Source organism: Artemia franciscana, chromosome 13, assembly GCF_032884065.1.
Source record: "Artemia franciscana chromosome 13, ASM3288406v1, whole genome shotgun sequence".
In the NCBI taxonomy this organism is placed as follows: domain Eukaryota; kingdom Metazoa; phylum Arthropoda; class Branchiopoda; order Anostraca; family Artemiidae; genus Artemia; species Artemia franciscana.
Window position 1 is genome coordinate 41,465,071 of NC_088875.1, and position 19,467 is coordinate 41,484,537.

General features: G+C 34.5%; 1 protein-coding gene across 3 annotated transcripts in view; it reads left to right on the top strand.

Annotated features, from left to right (window-relative positions):
• LOC136034944 (general transcription factor 3C polypeptide 1-like) overlaps positions 1 to 19,467 on the top strand; it is a 136,030-nt gene that overhangs the window by 60,792 nt on the left and 55,771 nt on the right. For all 3 annotated transcript variants that reach the window (XR_010619301.1, XM_065716482.1, XM_065716483.1), the window contains exons 12-15: positions 961 to 1,205; positions 4,237 to 4,442; positions 15,011 to 15,230; positions 17,421 to 17,535. Coding sequence is in view for 2 of the 3 variants with exons in the window: in XM_065716482.1 (XP_065572554.1) it covers positions 961 to 1,205; positions 4,237 to 4,442; positions 15,011 to 15,230; positions 17,421 to 17,535 (786 nt within the window). In the remaining variant the exon portion in view is untranslated. The remainder of the gene's footprint in view (positions 1 to 960; positions 1,206 to 4,236; positions 4,443 to 15,010; positions 15,231 to 17,420; positions 17,536 to 19,467) is intronic.

The window sequence follows — 19,467 nt, forward strand, 5'->3', positions numbered from 1 at the left end:
TCATTTATGTGTTGTTCTTTCGCTGCTGAACAGGGATATTTTAAGTCCCTAAATTGAGCAGCATATTGTTGATTGTAAGTACAATTTTATTAGTTGTTTTTTATGAAATAAACGCATACCTACCTACCTACCTACCTACCACTAGCTATCTTGACTTCTTTAATATTGCGTTAAATTTTTAATAAAGGTGGTACAATCTTCTACTCTTCTAATTAAAGAATGAAATGGTGCCGAGTTTATAGTTGCTGAATTAATTTTCTATTAATCTAATAGCAAACGAAATGTTTCTGAATTCAAAATCGGTCTATCATTCCCACATATACGAAGCTGTTATTTTTTTAAGACCACACTGTCTTTTGTATGACAAAACCTGTTTGGAACTCTTATCTGTTTCGTCATAAATTTCGTCATAAATTTCGTCATTACGAAATTATTTCGTCATTACAGTATAGACCGTATTACGGCATATATTAGTTTAAAGGATTCCGATTTTTTACATGAGAGAGTTTTTTTTAGAGAGAAGTAACTTATTAACAGAAATAACGCTTATATCATCTTTCAACAATCATCAGGGAAACCCATTGCGTTGTATTAAACTTGGGAACTAAAGAGCTAATTTAAAACTAAAACGAGTAGAAACCAACTTATTAAACGTCAAATCTAAAGTAGTATTTACTATAAATGGAGGAAGTTGAACGGATGAACAGGATATTAGTATAGTTGTAAGGAATGACAGTTGAAACTGAAGCTTAAACAGGTTTTCACTTTTTTAATGATGCCTTTTCTATAATTTTTCTTATTCAATGGCTAAGCAAAAAGTCACGAAAATATTGCTATGTCATATATAAATGTTGTTTGTAATGCTGCTTTATCGTACCTATTTTCCACTTTGACATAGTGTTCAAAATGTTTATTGGGAACTCTGAATGACAATTATTAATTTTGACTCTCAAAATTTAGGAATGGAGGGCCAAATGATTGAAATGACTGAACTTAAGAAGAAACCAGGAATAATTCGTTCTTTGGACCCTAAAACAAATGAAGAAGCGCCTGCGAACGATTTAGGAGCCATACCTGGTGACAACCTAGGGGCATGTGGTTTTGATTCGGCCTTTTATATTCATCTAAGAAGAAACTGGACGTTTGTCTCGAATATGCCAACTGAGGGAGAAGTGGGACGCTCTGAACAAAAAATTACAAAAAAGGTAAGCTTGCATTTATTTGGAGAATTTAAGAGTTCTGTTTTAGCGATTAAATTAAAAAAAAAATGAAAAGTAGGGAAGAAAATTTGAAAATTAAAAACAAGCGCAAAAACTAGTTATGAATGAAAAATATAACGAGTATGCTATGCTATGCCCAGGTCTATGCCCAGAGGGCTTTTAGTCAAGGGCTATGCTATGCCCTTTGCTATGCCCAGGCCATCAGTGTTAACGCTCTTGTATTGCCTGACTAAAAAGTCATATATGTGCAAAAAAAGTATTGTTTATTTCGTTTTTCCCCTGTTCACTTCTTTTGGAAGCGGTCCTAGGAATTCTTAAGGGGGGATTTTCGATTGAAATTGAAAATTATGGGTATCTTTTAAAGAGTCGGAAGTAATTTGAGGACAACCAGCCCTTTCCAGGTCCCTTATTTGCCACCTTGTACACTCTCCCCCCTCAAACCCCTAAGACGTTAGATCCTAATTTTGAGATAAACATTTTCTTCGGAATAATCAAAATATCTAACAAATATAATTCTGGAGATGGCGTGATCCCCAATAGCCCGTGAGGCAAGGGTTTTAAATTGTGGAAATTGCCAATTATTTACAGCATGGTTCTATAGATTATTAAATAAAAAAAATAAGTTTTTCAATTGAAAGTAAGGAGCAACATTAAAACTTAAAACGAACAGAATTTAAACCGGGTTGCCCCCTCCTCTATACCTTGCTCTTTACGCTAAAGTTTGAATTTTTGTTCCAATTATTTAGAATGATTCCTGATACACAAGGGCCGTTTAATTAAAATAATAAGCTTTCTATAAATTCAAAAAATGCTTTTGCGTAAAGAGCGAGGTACTGAGGAGGGGTCAACCTCTCAAATACGTAATAATTTCTGTTCGTTTTAAGTTTTAACGTTGCTCCTTAATTTTAAATGAAAAAACTTTTTTATTTAATTTCTGATAGATTTTTAATTAATGCTGGTAAATCCACCTCCCTCGCATGGAAAATTCCCTTCCCTTGTGAAAACTCCTGCATGGAAAGATCTTCCTATGTAATAGACACACACACAGAACATACACAATCACACACACAAACAGAACACACAACACACACATACACACACACAATAAAACTTATGAACGTATTAAAATTGAAAACTGTAAATTCTTGGAGAAAGCAGACCCTTGTGTAAGAATTTTTTTGGGGGGCCACGATCTTCCTCTTTTCAAAACAGACAAAAACAATAATACAAAAAAAAATATCTTTTGATTGGTAATAAAATGTGTAGGCGGGGAGGGGGAATTGTATTTGGGGAACAACAAAAAACTTGTTTTTCTTGATGAGTTTAAGACTTGCAGCTTTTAGTCCATGGGTGACCTTGAAACCAATTGTTTGGTCACAGTGGCATCGAACAATAGGGTCCACAAACTTTTTTTTTCTAAAGGCAGATCCGCAAAGGCATAGATATATATTTGCCCGTTGGCTTTAAAATTACATTTAGATCCAGCAAAGAGTAATGAAGATGAAATATTTTGAAAAGTTTTGTTGCATCGATTTATGAATATGGTCAAATGTGACTTGTTCTTTAAATATGCTTGAAATTACCTTTGCATAAGAGAAACTGATATAATTCTCCATCACTGCAAAAAAACATAAGTTCAAACGTGATGATTTGAATTTCTTAGCGATAGTAACTAAACTTGCCGTGTTATAAAAAAATACCAGCTATAAAAAAAACAATTGTATAAGTAATTGAGAAAGAATGATGTATACAAAAATCAAATATAATTTGTGAAGACAAAATTCCGTGCTAATTTTGCCTTTATCAACTCTTCACACCCGACATTTACCTACAATTTGTTTTGTCTCTGATAAGCTTGATACTTACATAGAAAGCATTTCGAACTTCGGTTGTATTCAAATGTGACACGTGAAGCCAGGCTAACAATTTTTTTTTTTTTTGATTGGCTGAAACATACAGGGACAATGGGATCTCAGTGAAGTAAAAAACTACTGAAAATGAATTTGTTTTAAAAGTTGTGCTTTCAAAAAGATTGGGTTTATCGATTGTGACATCCAAAGTGGGTCATACATGGTTTTTGGTTGGTCGGTACGAAACTTTCAGTATAAGTTTACTCTACCAAGGAGCCTTGTGATGGACAACATACTTTGGGGAAAAAATTGGGCCGTACCAATTCTTAGCGTAAAAAACTTGATTCTTTTTGCTAGTTTGCGTGAAAATTTCAGAGTATTTAGGCCCTGAATTTTTTTGTTATCCTTTAAGGAAATCTCTACAAATCAATTTTAAGGAAAGGAAAAAAAGTAAAGGAAACAAATCTTGTTTGATTTATTGATGATATTCGGTTTTTTAAGACAACAAAAAGTATAAATGACCTTGACATGCCATTTATGTAAACAGTCACCAAAAAAGAGAACATAAAAAATTGAACATTCGTAGTTGCCATCTGATGACTTGGGCCATTCTTTGGTTGCCAGCTTGCGATTATGTTCACTACATATAATATAATTTAACTATATAATATAACTTTATAAGTTCTATAATATAATTATAGAACTTATAATTATATAATATAATAATTATATAATATATAATTATATTAATATAATATATAATTATATAATATAATTATAATATTTTAATATAATATTATAATTTATATAATATAAGTTCTATATAATATAACTTTAATTGACGCTTCTACGCTTTAGCGCTTCTACGAAAGGACTAAAATACGCCCTAAGTATATCTTTATCCATTTTAAGCTGCTTCTTTGATGCAAGGAGACTCAGGACGCGCCCATGATTGCTTATAGATGTTTGCACAGAATACACGTAATGGCCTCTTTATCTTCTATTTTCTGAACTATAATCCTTCATAAGTAACTCCTTCGATCATCAGTAGCTCCTTCCCTCCACAGATTGGAGAAAGCAGTTTCATTTTCAATAAAAATATCTTTTATTGATTTGTAAATATTAGAATGTCAATAAACATTTTTTTTCAAAATATTTTAATTTAGGAAGTCAACAAAACAGAGGAAGTTACTGTTACTCTTCCCAGTGCGAAGCCTCAAAAAGAAGGCGAGAAAGGTAGGCGTGGCAAATCTAAAGTTATCAAGAAAAAAGGGAAAAGCCAGACGATAATAGTGTCTGAGCCAATAAAAAGAAAGAGGGTGCCTATATATGACGAAAAGGACCAAATATCCCTAGCAAATATGACTAGTTTGTAAGTACTTTCTCCCTTCTCTAGTTTTTTTTTCATTGTTTAAGGTTGTAAGAATATATGTTTTTGTATTTCAGGCATTACAGCTTTTTCATATACAGTGTTATTCGAAATAAGTAAATAGGGAAGTCGATTGACCTTAGTATTCAAAGTACGATTATCCAGCTTCGCCATAATTTCATTGTTGACATTCGTAGTAAATAATTTGTTTTCATCTACTTTTCTTATACATGGTTTTCTCACGCAATAACAAATTAACTTTTTTTCTTTTGTTATGTCTATTCAGCTTAAAAAAATAAATAAATAAAAACAGTATCAAAAACTTGTTTATATCCATTTTTGTTACGTTTTTACAAGTTGGAAAAATATTTCGGGGGGTCAAACCATCACCCCATCCCTGGCTAAGGCTTTGATTACTACCAAAGACTAACAGCAGCATCAAGTGGTCTGATCCCAACATAGCTGCGCATGCTCCTCTACTATCCCAATCTGTTCAAAGCTTCAATCTTTGCCCCCTTCAAATGAAGGTCCAATTATCTTTAGATCTACCCTATGACCTCTTCCGACCGTTTTTAGAGGGTGACCTGCTTTTCACTTGACTTCAGATGAAGGACCAAGAAGCGCAATCTCCGTTATCCCTTATCCGAACACTTGACCTAGCCATCGCAATCTTTTTTTTATTACATCTCTAAAAAGTGAGATACAACCCCGTTTTTTCAGAGCTTACTGCACTCGTACAGCTGATTGTACTTATAGGTACTCGTCAAACGAGCACGTAATATTATCCTTAGAGAATGCCTTTGGAAAACATTTAACAAAGCTCACTCGGCCTTTGGAAGCCCCCACGTTCAGATCCATACTTGAGCCCTTTCATTATCGTGACTTCCTGTATTCAATTTTTAATTCGCAGACTTAACCTATGATTCCTCCAAATAACAAGTAACTTGGCTTTTCTGCTATTAATTAAAAAAAATGCTACAAAACAAGTTTTTCAACGAAAAGGAAAGAGTTCCATTAAACCAAAAGATAATTGTAGAATTTGAGCAGTTTCAGTAAAGTGCAAATTATGTTCTTGTCTTGAGAAGCCATGGGGGTTGTCAGTCCTACTCATGTTAGTTTTTGCTCTTTTTGAGTGTGACTCTGTTATTTATTGTAATTTATGTTCGTTTGGGGTTTTATTTATCTATTTATAATGATTTGTGGTAGTTTTGCGCTTGGAAGGTTATTCGACTTTAATTCTGACTTTATTAGGTTGTTTAACTAAATTTTGCTCGGTTTTTGTTTAACTCGGTTATATCGATGATTATTTGTGGTTATTGTAGTGTTAGTGTGGTTATAGTAATTACTGTTCGTTGGGGTTTTATTTATCTATTTATAGTTGTTTGTGGTAGTTTTGCGCTTGGAAGGTTATTCGACTTTATTTCTGACTTTATTAGGCTGTTTAAATAATTTTTGCTCGTTTTTTGTTTAACTCGGTTATATCGATGGTTATTTGTGGTTATTGTAGTGTTAGTTTGGTTAGTTTGGTTGTTGTAATTTCTGTGTGTTTGGGGTTTTATTTATCTATTTATAGTTGTTTGTGGTAGTTTTGTGCTTGTCTGACTTTATTAGGCTGTTTAAATAATTTTTGCGCGTTTTTTGTTTAACTCGGTTGTATCGATGGTTATTTGTGGTTATTGTAGTGTTAGTTTGGTTAGTTTGGTTGTTGTAATTTCTATGTGTTTGGGGTTTTATTTATCTGTTTATAGTGATTTGAGGTAGTTTTGCGCTTGTAGTTTATTCGACTTTATTTTTGACTTTATTGGGCTATTTAACTAAATTTTGCTCGTTTTTATGGCACTTGGTATTAACCAAGTGACATATAGCAATCGCAAATTCTGTCGGCCTGTCTGTCGGACCCGGTTTTGCTACTTTAGGCTTTTCCAGGTAAGCTAGGACGATGAAATTTGGCAAGCGTATCAAGGACCGGACCAGATTAAATTAGAAATAGTCGTTTTCCCGATTTGACCATCTGGGGGGGGGGGGGAGAGTGGGGGGCCGGTTAATTCGGAAAAAATAGAAAAAATGAAGTATTTTTAACTTATGAGCGGGTGATATTGTGTCTCAGAGCTCTTATTTTAAATCCCGACCGCATCTGATGACATTGGTGGGAGTTGGAGGGGGGAAACCTAAAATCTTGGGAAACACTTAGAGTGGAGGGATCGGGACGAAACTTGATGGTAAAAATAAGCACAAGTCCCAGATACATGATTGACATAATCGGAACATATCCGCTCTCTTTGGGGTAATTGGGGGGGGGGGGGGTAATTTTGAAAAATTAGAAAAAATTAGGTATTTTTAACTTACGAACGGGTGATCGGATTTCAATGAAATTTGATATTTAGAAGGATATCGTGTCTTATAGCTCTTATTTTAAATCCCGACCGGATCTGGTGACAATGGGGGGATTTGGGAGGGGGAAACCTAAAACTTGGAAAACACTTAGAGTGGAGGGATCGGGATGAAACTTGGTGGGAAAAATAAACACAAGTCCTAGATACATGATTGACATAAACGGAACGGATCCGCTCTCTTTGGGGTAGTAGGGGGGGGGTTATTTCTGAAAAATTAGAAAAAATGAGGTATTTTTAACTTACGAGCGGGTGATCGGATCTCAATGAAATTTGATATTTAGAAGGATATCGTGTCTCAAAGCTCTTATTTTAAATCCTGACCGGATCTGGTGACATTGGGGGGAATTTTGGGGTGGGGGAACCTAAAATCATGGAAAACGCTTAGATTGGAGGGATCGGGATGAAACTTGGGGGGAAAAATAAGCAGAAGTCTTAGATACGTGATTTACATAATCGGAACGGATCCGCTCTATTGGGGGGGGGGGTTAATTTTGAAAAATAAGAAAAAATATGTATATTTAACTTACGAAAGAGTGATCGGATCTTCATGAAACTTCATATTTAGAAGGACCTCGTAGCTCTGATATCTTATTTTAAATCTCAACCGGATCAAGCGTAATTGGGAGGGGGGGGGTAATTGGGGGGGGGAGACTGGAAATCTTAGAAAATACTTAAAGCTGTGAGATCAGGATGAAACTGGATGGGAAGAATTGAAACCTGTCACGTGACAGATACGTGACTGACATAACCGGACAGGATCTGCTCTCTTTGGTGGAATTGGGGGGGGGGGAGTAATTTTGAAAATTGAGGTATTTGTAACTTACGAAAGGGTGACCAGATCTTAATTAAATTTTATATTTAGAAGGATCTTGTGCTTTAAAGTTCTAATTTTAAATTCCGACCAGATCCTGTGACATTGGGGGGAGTTGGAGGGGGAAACCGGAATTCTTGGAAAACGTGAAAATTGGGATATTTTTATCTTACGAATAGATGATCGGATCTTAATGAAATTTGATTTTTAGAAGGAATTAATGTCTCAGAGCTCTTATTTCAAATCCCGACCAGATCTTTTGACATTGGGGGGAGTTGGAGGGGGAAATCTTGGAAAAACACTTGGAGTGGAGGAATCGGGATGAAGCTTGGTGGATAGAATAAACAAATCTCCTTGATACGTGATTGACAGAATCGTACTGGATTCGCTCTCTTTGGAGGAGTTGGGGGGAGGGGTTCAGTGATTTGGCGAGTTTGGTGCTTCTGGACATGCTAGGACTTTGAAAATTGGTAGGCGTGTCAGGGAGCTGCACAATTTGACTTGAGAAAGTCGTTTTCCCAGATTCGACCATCTGGGGGGCTAAAGGGAGAGGAAAAATTAGAAAAAAAAAGTATTTATAACTTACGAGTGGGTGATCGGATCTTAATGAATTTTGATATTTAGAAGGACATCGTGACTCAGAGCTCTTATTTTAAATCCTGACCGGCATTAAACCTCTTATTTTCCTTTTTAAACCAATCTATTGATTCATAGAATTTTGTTAGAACTCATACCATATGATCTCTTGGCTCTTAGCTCTTCTCGCCTCGTCACAAGTGCCATATGAGCTCTTAGCTCTTGTTTGTTTAACTCGGTTATATTGATGGTTATTTGTGGTTATTTTAGTGTTAGTGTGGTTACTGTAATTTGTGTTCGTTTAGGGTTTTATTTATCTATTTATAGTGATTTGTGGTAGTTTCGCGCTTGGAAGGTTATTTGGCTTTATTTCTGACTTTTCTTAGGTTGTTTAACTAATTTTTGCTCGTTTTTTATTTAACTCGGTTATATCGATGGTTATTTGTGGTTATTGTAGTGTTAGTGTGGTTTTATAGTTTGATTAGTGGGGTTATTGTAGTGTTAGTGTGGTTTTATAGTTTGATTAGTGGGGTTATTGTAGTTTGGTTAGTGTGGTTATTGTAATTTTTGTTTGTTTGGGGTTTTATTTACCTATTTATAGTGATTTGTGATAGTTTTGCGCTTGGAAGGTTATTTGACTTTATTTCTGACTTTGTTATGTTGTTTAACTAATTTTTGCTCGTTTTTTATTTAACTCGGTTATATCGATGGTTATGTGTGTTTATTGTAGTGTTAGTGATTATTTGACTTAATCTTTGCTCATTTTTGTTTTAATGGAGCTCTTTATTTTTCTTTAAAAAACTTGTTTTGTGGAAAAAATTTTTTAAATTAATTTCTGTTCGTTTTTTATTGACATGGTCTTTTTCATGGAATTTTTTTTTATATCTTTTCGGTTTTTTTTTTGTAAGAATCCACAACTGGCTTCCTATTTATATGTTGGAGAAACTTCTTCAACAATTTCCAATCCTGACAAAAATAATATTGTATAATTTAATTTTATTATTCTTCAAGTTGACCTGAAAAACTAAACTATATTCTGTCTATGCTCAATCTGATACGCCTACAATCTTTTGATTTATTTAAATTCTAGGAGCAGAAGTAGTAATAGTAGTAGCCCCGAAAGTTTCAACTTGTTACCCCTAGTCGTTCTCGATGTAATGCTGAGGTGTCTTATTGGCAAAAGTACACATAGTGCCTTTTGATTTAGTTTTAAGGCAACATTTAGTTTTTAAGCATAAGGAGCCAATTGCATAATATTGGGGAGTTTACATACACAATAGCTCTACAGACATAGTTGGTGGATTGTTCTAATATGCTGAATAAAATGGCTGTTTCAAAATTTTAACTGGATGTGTTTGGAAAATGAATGGTTTTAGGAGGGGGGTTGCCTGCCACCCAATCTCTTTTAACTCTTAAAAAGGGCACTGAAGCTTTTAATTTCCAATCAAATTAGCTCCTGTAAAAGTTTTAGTTATATTCTAGCTATTATAGAGGGGCGTTGCCTATGATATTGCTTATATGCTCTTTTGAGAACCTGCATGAATATGGTTTTTTCGTTTAATTGAAACTCCCCCCTAAACGCTCCCTAAAAGTTTCACCTTAGCACTATTATTATCACTAGTTACTGTAACTGTAGTGGTAGTATTTATAGTATGCACATAGTACCTTCTCGCTAGTTGAAAATCCACCATAATTTACCTTTATAATGTAAGCCGTTCTTGAGATATTGCTTTGCCACCTTTTTGAAAATGTACCCCTCAACACACGCTGAAAGTTTCAACTTAATACCATCAACCGTTCCTGAAGCATTTCTGATAAGTTCTCTTGACAACCTATGCGGGCAGAGTGTGTTTCGATTTAGTTCCATACAGTTTCAAAATCTCCCAAATTTTTTCCCTTAATACCCTTACTTTAAGTAGCAGCAGTAGGAGTATCAGTAGTAATAGTATTAGCAGTAGAACTAATAGCAGTAGGCTGAGCTTTAGTGGCATTAATAACAGTAGAAGTAGTAATAATTGTAGCAGTAGTAGTAATATGAGTAGAAGCAGTTGTATTAAGATGCAAAGTTTTTCTTTAGATTAGTTCAATATCCCCCAAAATAAGCTCAGTTAGTTTCAACTTCACACACCAAACCATCAAACTATTCTTAAGATATTACTCTTATGCACTTTTGACAACCTGCATACAGACGGCGTGTCGTGATTCAGTTCACCTTCCCTCTTGAATATTCCATGAAAATTTTCACCGTCGAACCCTTAGGCAAAGCTGTAATAGTAGTCATAGTAGCAGTAGTAGTAGTATTAATAGCAGTAGCGGTAGTACTAGTAACAGCAGTAGTATTAACATATTGTCTTTTGGTCAGTTGGACATCCCTTTCATCAAGTCCTGGAAGTTTCAACTTAGTGCAATTAGCCATTGTTAAGACATTGGTGATGTGTCCTTTTCATAAGCTGTATATTCATATGCTTCTTGTGATTTTCATTTTAATCCTCTTAGCCTTAAAATTAGTTGCAATAGAAGTGATAGTTGAAGTCTTAGTAGTAGAATTAGTAGTAAATGTAGCAGTGATAGTAGTAAATGTAGCAGTGATAGTAAATGTAGCAGTGATATTAATAGTAGCGCGCATTGCCTTTTGGTCAGATGATTTCCCCTTTAAGTATTCTCTGAAAGTTCCAACTTCATACCCAAATCAATTCCTGAGACACACTCTTTTCACAATGTGCATGCACATAGTGTCTTTTGATTTAGTTCAAATTTTCCCTCAGTAGTGTAATTTGAGTAATGTGGTAGTAGTTGTGGTAGCATGCAAGTATTGCCTTATTGATCGTCTTCCTTATTGTTTCGCGAAAGTTCCAAAATAATATACTCAGTCATTTCTGAGTTGCGCCCTTTTGACAATCCTTGTGCACGCAATGTGTTTTGATTTAGTTTTACACACCCCTCGACATTCTCTGAAAGGCTCACCTGAATGCCCTTCGTGTTTTTGAAAATTAAAGTTCAAACATGCATACCTTTCTCTATAACTTATGCTATGTGTAAACAATAAACGAATTGCCTAACTTAAAGCCCTTGCCCTGTCAACTCTGGGTGGGGGGTTGATCCCCCCAAAGACATAATTATTAAACTTTTCAACATTGCTGAACAAAATAGCTCTCTTTAAATTATGATCGAATGCATTTTGGGGAAGGATTGGCTTGGGGGGGGGGGGTTGCCCTCCATTCACTTTTGACTCTTAAAGAGGGCACTAGAACTTCTGACTTCCCATCAAATTCGCCTCATCCGAAGTTTATACGACCACCCGTTCCATAAAAACCTAATATGCCCCAGGGCATAACTTACATCCCTTTTTCCTGGGCTCTTGGGGGTTGTGTCCACCCTTGAGGCATTTCTATATGTTCTTTGGACTATTATGAACAAATGGCTATGTCACAATGACGACGGAATGCGTTTGAGGAAAAGAGGGTATTGAGAGGGGGGAATGGTTGCCCTCCATCGCTTTTGACTCTTAAAAGAGAACTATAACTTAAGATTTCCATTCAAATGGGTCTCCTCTAAATCTTACGCGACTATTCCTTCAATAAAAACCTTATACGGTCCTGGGGTATGAATCGCAACACTTACCTCCAGACTCTGGGGAATGGTGTCAACCCCGAAGGCATTGTTATGAGATCATTGGACTATTTTGTGAAAAAATTGTTTTCTCAAAATTTCGGATGCATTTGGGAAAAATAGAACGTGGATGGGGGCAGCTGGTTACCCTCCAATCACTTTGACTTTTAACCCTCCGAAATTTTTACGACCACCCTTTCCATGAGAACCTTATATGCCCCCGAGCATAACTTACAACCGTCGCCCTGAGGGCTCGGGAGTGTCATCCTTGAAGATGTTGTTACTTCACCTATCAACTATGCTGAACAAAACGGATATCTCAAAATTTTAATTGGATCTGTTTGGCGAAATATTGGCAGGGGAGGGGGCTGTTTACCCTCCAATCACTTACGACTATTAGAAAGGGCACTAGCATTTTCAATTTCTAATCGAATGAACCTCTTTCGAAGTTCTCTTTCTATACGAAATATCCTGGTTAAAAAAAACCCTAACAATTAATAAATAATACGTTGTGCCCACATCTCGGTTTACTTAGGCTGGGCTATTGCGCTACCTATGATTTACGTTTTCGCTCCTTCCACTATTTTGCTAATAATAACACTCTACGCTTGATCGATTTTCTCTTTATATATCATCACCTCTTCATTCTAGTCCAAGCTACTTAATCTTTTCAACGTTTATTTTCAAACCTATTGTTACACTTCGAACTCTGCAAAGGAGCGACCCGGCTCAATAGTAACCGAAACTCTAAAAAATGGAATTTTGATACCAAAAGTTACATCAAACAAATTGCATTTTAATGCTGATTTTAAATATATAACTTTCATCAAGATTAGTCTTACCTATCAAAAGTTACGAGCCTGAGAAAATGTGCCTCATTTTAGAAAATAGGGGAAAACACCCCGTAAAAGTCATACAATCTTAATCAGCGTATCAGAAAACCTTATTGTACAAGTCCAAGCTCCTATCTAAAAAAATGTGGAATTTCGTATTTTTTTGCCAGAAGACAAATCACGGATGCGTGTCTATTTGTTTTTTGCTGTTGTTTTTTTCCCCAGGGGTCATCGTATCGACCCAGTGGTCCTAGAATGTCGCGGGAGGGCTCATTCTAACGGAAATTAAAAGTTCTAGTGCCCTTTTTAAGTTACCAAAAAAATTGGAGGGCACCTAGGCCCCCTCCCACGCTCACTTTCCCCCCAAAGTCACCGGATCAAAATTCTGAGATATCCATTTTATTCACCATGGTCGAAAAACCTAATAACTATGTCTTTGGGGACGACTTACTACCCCGCAGTTCCCGTGGGAGGGGTTGCAAGTTACAAACTTTGACCTGTGTTTACATATAGTAATGGTTACTGGGAAGTGTACGGACGTTTTAAGTTTTTTTTTTTTTTGGTTTGGGAGGGAGAGTTGAGGTGGGATGGGGGTACGTGGGAGGATCTTTCCATGGAAAAACTTCTCATGGGGGAAGAGACTTTCAATGAAGGGGGCGCAGGATTTTTTTGCATTATTTAAAAAACAATGAAAAAATAAATATGAGAAGTTTTTTCTACTGAAAGTGAGGAGCAGCATCAAAACTTAAAACGAGCAGAAATTATTGCACATATGAGGGGTTTACCTTCTCGTAATACCTCGCTCTTTACGCTAAAGTATTTTTAGTAATTTCAACTATTTATTCTACGGCCTTTGTGATTCAAGGGTCATTCTTAAGGAATTGGGACAGAATTTAAGCTTTTGTGTAAAGAGCGAGGTATCGACGAAGGGTGAACTCCCTCATATACGCAATAAAAATATACGAATATAGAAGTTCGTTACGTAAGTTAATTCGTAAATTACGTATATTTTTTACTAATGAAAATGTTCGTAAAATAATTAAAAGTTCTAGTTGCCTTTTTAAGTAATCAAAAAATCGGGGGGCAACTAGGCTGCCTCCCTCTCTCCTTTTTTCTCAAAATCTTCCGATTAAAACTATGAGAAAGCCATTTAGCCAATAAGAAAATTAATATATAAATTTCGTTTGAATTATTTATGTGCGGAGAGCCAAGATCAAAACATGCATGAATTAAAAAACGTCCAGAAATTAAATAAAAAAAAGAAGTTTTTTTAAACGAAAGTAAGGAGCGACATTAAAACTTAAAACGAACAGAAATTACTCCATATATGAAAAGGGCTTTTCCTCCTCAACACCCCGCTCTTTACGCTAAAGTTTTTTACTGTTTTAAAAAGTAGAGTTAAGAGAAAGAGTCAAACTTTAGTGTAAAGAGCAGAGTCTACTAAATTATTAATTTCAATTGGGATAGGAAAAAACCTGATTCCACACTGAACCAACTAGTAAATTCACTTGCTATACTAACTGCGCTTATATTTCTCTCTTAGGTCATCACTAAGGCTAGACTAGACTTTATACCAGCACTAGAGGTTTTCTGTCAGATGAATCAACTGGCGGTTCATGATCTATAAAAGTGAACACAAAATGTTTAATTATGATTCAAACCCTTATCAATTGTTAACCTTAGAGTAAAAATTTACTGGATGCTGCCTCTTTCCTTTCTGAGACCACACTATTTTTATGTTAAAACTTCATCTACAGCATCTTTTAGTATTAAAAGTATCACCGTGTTTGGTATTTCGATTTTTACAAAGGTCAAGTTAATGTTTGTGTTAATAAAAAGACCCACTCTTATTGCCTTTCTCATAAAAGGCTGTGCCTGGAAGTACTAGGTACTTCCTCCGTTTCGTAAATCGTATTCATTTTCTACGGGAATTTATATTCTATTCTTTAACCACCGTGTTTCAAAAACCGACGTTCTACACTAATGGCATCTGAGGCCTTATTATTTTTCAGTATTTTTAGTGCTGTATCTAATCCCTGTTGGTGAAATAAATCTTCCATCACTTCCAAAAAAAAAAGAGATCAGTGTTAACTATGTCATTTTTTATTACTTTATAACGGTGCTAACATATTATGAAAATGTACAAGCCATTCCTAACTCGTTTCGTATCGCGAGAGAGAGGTGGGGGGGGGAGAGAAAAGGAACAGGGAAGGAGGTAATAAAAGAAGGACAGGGAGACTCTAAATTTTTATCATTTCTTTTTTTTTTCAGACGAGTTGATTGGTCGGGAGAGAGAAAGAGAGAGAGAGAGAAAGAGAAATCTTAAGATTTCTATCATTTTTTTTTCAGACGAGTTGATTGGTCGGAGAAAGAGGACGAGGCTTTGACACTTGCTCAGGCAGTTTCTTGTTACATCTATCCAAATAGCCGGAATGTACGAGTTCCAGGTTTTGCTATTCGTGACGTACTTCATAAAGTATTACCAGAAATTTCCAAAAACAAAACATCCAGATCCTGCACAAGGAGGATCCTATTTCTTATTAAGAAACAGCCGTTGCTATTTTCTGAGGTAACGTATATGTATTTTTAAATATTTGTTTAAGGATTTAAATTGTTCAATGCTGTAATTTGGATTTTTATTTGTTTACTTATAGTTGTAAATTCAACTTTCGAATATGGCTAGGCATAATCCCCTTCGCTGATGCTCATCTCATTCGCTGATCATAATGCTTTTATCATAATGCAATAATGCATTATTCGCATAATGCTCACCCCTTCGCTTTTCAGTGTGTTTAATTTTTTTTCTTTATAATAAGTGTCCCCCATACAATGTAGATGAATGTGTTTATCGTGATATTTTCTAATTTATTAAGCTAATAGTTTATTTAAAATAGTTTACGTTTAACTGATCTATTATTTTTATATATATATATATATATATATATATATATATATATATATATATATATATATATATATATATATATATATATATATATATATATATATATATATATATATATATATATATATATTAAACGGGTTATAAATTACTATGGATTTTTCTCTTTCAAACGTCTTGTTTTACCTTATCTTATAAGCTTCTTTAAAAACTTCTAATGAACATTTTTGCTTAAAGGTAGTTGCTTTAAAATATTTCAAAATGCCGAAACAACATTTTTAATAACCGGATGTCTACAAGAGTCTTGTAGTTCTTAATAAGTGGCAGCTTAAATCTATATATATATATAATGTAGATGAATGTGTCGGCATTCAAAGGGAAGATCAGCAGTGCAATGAATGCTCAATAACACTTTGATTCTTCTGATATTAAATATAAAAAAAAGGCTTTTTAACTGCAAGTAAGGAGCGACATTAAAACTTAAAACGAACAGAAATTATTCTATATATGAAACAGGGGGTGTTTCCTCCTATTTTCCAGAATAAGGCAAATTTTCTCAGGCTCTTAGCTTTTAATGAGTAAGATTAAACTTAATGAAACTTATATATTTAAAATCAGCATAAAAGTGCAATTGTTATGGTGTAACTATTGGTATTAAAATTCAGTTTTTTAGAGTTTCGGTTACTATTTAGCCGGGTCGCTCCTTACCACGAACTGTTTGATACATTGCCGTGCTGGTCTTACCTTTGAAATTAAGGTGCATTGCTGTGCCACCTAAAGGTCGTATCTGATATCTTCTTACTTCCGAGATAATTGCCAATAATTGTTGGCTAAGTTGTTCTTAAAAAAGGATAAGCAGGGCAATATATGTTAAATCACACTTTGGTTCTTCTGATCTTTATTGCCCTGTTATTCCTTCTTTTGAGAACAGCTTATTAAAGGATTTTGAAAATTATCTTAAAAGCGTGAATGTCAGACACGACTTTTAGCCGTGACAACGACGTGTTGTCATCTAAAAGAAAAGAAAATCCAGTTTTAAGTCTTTTTTTGCAACAGAATGGGGGTTGAGAAAAATAGGCACTGAATTGCACATTGACAATTGTCCAATTTGGCGAATTTCTGGGATTGCTTGCTACTAGTGCTAAAAAAAAAAAAAGAAAAGAAGAAACACTTAAAAAAAAACATTACCAAACAAAGGCATGATAAACCAGTATTGGTTATCTCGACACCCAAATCGCTGGTCAATGTTTAAACTCTGTAAATACAGCTACAAATTGTGTATTATTTTTTCTGGGTTGCATGACAAAAAAAGGAACAAAAGAGGTTTTCCCACCTTATGAATAAGCCTGGATTCACGCTCCTGTGCTTGAGGTTTTGACGTTTTGTTTTATATTTTGTCTTTTTTTTTGCGTATTTACGCCTCAAGTTTCACAGCTCGGTGAGCACACCAAGCCCACACCTTGGCGGGCTTTTAAAAATTGCTTCGGTTTTCAATGCAATTGACACGTGTGATAAAATAAGACATGGGTATGTTCTTTATCGAAAAGTATTCGTGAATTCTCACTAAGTTTTAGGAAATTCTTCCCTTATCTTCGAAAAGAGAATTTTGTTTAGTTCTTTGTTGCTTTCTCCTCTGTCTAGTGTTTCTTTTTCTACCTTTATCGTTTCAAGGACGCCAAAAACAACTAAATATTTAATTTTTTCCCGCCTCGTTCTGTACGGTCTTATTAATATCGAAAAAAAGCAGCTTATCGAAGTCAAGCTTCTCTCGAGAACCCTAAAACCCATAGCTCTTTGCATATTGTTCGTTTCCATACTATGCATATACATATATATTTATATACTTACATATTTCAGGCAAACCTTCTTACAGATGAATTATCATGTGATCCAGAAATTATTGAGAAATATCCGCCTATCGCTGATTTTGAAACGAAGGTGGGCGGTATAGAAAAGAAAAACCAAGAGCTATGTAAGTTATGTGTTATGTTAAGTTCATAAGCAGCAAATAAAAACGGTTGCCGAGCCTGAAAAGGCCAATCTAGGGAGCTTTTCATTTGACATTTTTTATCCTCTGTATATATATGTAGGAGACCGCTCTATTCTTGAGTAAAATCTATCAGCTAAGGAATCAGTTTTTTTTTTCTTTACTAAAGAATTTTACTTTAAGGGTTTCCTTTCTAGTTATGTAGAAATAACAGAAAGCTTTTACTGTTTCTGGGGAGGGAGGTAGAAAAGAAAATCAAAGAGCTGTATAAGCTATGTATAAGTACGCTTAGTATAGTATACTAAGTATAGTATAATATACTAAGTATACTAAATTTTTATTTGTAAAAAATGCCGTTTCCAACCGGTCGAACAGTCGAGGAAAGCAGTTGGTTAATCTGGGAAGCGTTTCAGATGAGTGAGCTTCTTTTCTTCAGGTGCAAAAAAGCCAAGCTGGTCGTTGTTTTCTCTCTGTTAGCAAGAATTCCTTTTATTTTAGCTCATCCTTTGTATAACCTAAAGGTTTTAAGTTTCATTGTCATGGAAGTAATAGAATCTGTGCTGTATTCTTAATTTGTCTCATTTTTGTTTTGTTGTATATGTCTTTTATTGTGAATTGCCGTGCAATTATTCCGTTTTGTTTTCCTGCAATTATCCTGTTTTGTTTTCGTGCAATTATTACTTTGTATTTTATAAAATATCTTATTACAGGGAGTTTGTAGTAATTGCCGAGAATATATAAGGTCGTTGGTTGTTGTTTTCAACTTATATCTCTGTTTATATCTATTTAGTAATCTGTTTCATTTTTGAAGAAAATATATTACTAGGTGTTTTATTCTTTTTCCTTCTGCTACTAATTTTATTTTTGGTCAAATTTCAGCAACTACTTATCAAGATAAAATAATAGATGCTTTTTTCTGGAGTAGGGTTGGGGGAGGGGGGTTGTTAATCATAGTTTTAAAATGTATATCTAAACCCAACTGTTAATCTAACATGCACATAGTTCGTCTTCAGGACATGCAAGTTCCATCTCCAGTTCCTTTTCAACTTCTCTTCCGTCAATTTCCCTTCTAATTCCACATCAAATAAGAACATTTAATCAAACTAACACCCCTGTATAAATAATATAATAGAAATCTAAAAATATACAACATTTAGATAGTGCTTTTACTGTCCCCCTATTTTCGGTGTTTTTTTTTTTTTTTTTTTTTTTTTTTTTGTTTTTCAAGTTTCCCTAACAGAAAATTGGATTTCCTGAAATTTCTCAGAAAATTAACGGTAACGGATTAATTTAATATTATCAGTTAATTAACAACGTTTTATTAATTAATTTATTCGTTATTTATTAAATAATAATGATTATTGAATTAAATTAGCGAAATAAAAATTTAATTAACGAAACAATTAATAATTAGTATTTCGTCTTAACATTCGTTCATTTATGAACAGTAATTGTCTGGGAGTTTCTGGAAAATATAGGAAAACCCAAAAATGTGAGGCATCATGGAAGCACTGGGCTCAGAAATTGTTTTGCCAGTGTGTCTGAACTTACCTTTTCTTGGCTTACTATAACCAAAAATTTATAAGGTTATTAATATTGGTCCAGCATTGAGAAACTGGAGGAATGACTTTTTATTTTGAAACTTTTAATCATTTATATATTTTGAACTTAATAAGTTTATTTTCCGCTCATTTAAAATTAATCTAGAAAAAGTTTTTCGGACAACGTTAAATGCGAATTAAATCACTTGACTAATAAAATGCGCTTTTTTTTACCATCAGGAATAATTTTCAGGAGAAGTTGATTGAGAGTTATTTTTTCCTTTGAGTCAACTCTTCACTGTACAATTCCACCTGAGGGCCGAAGAGCACTTGGTGGTCTCAGTTTCTTGGCTTTTCTTACATCAGAAGTTGCGTA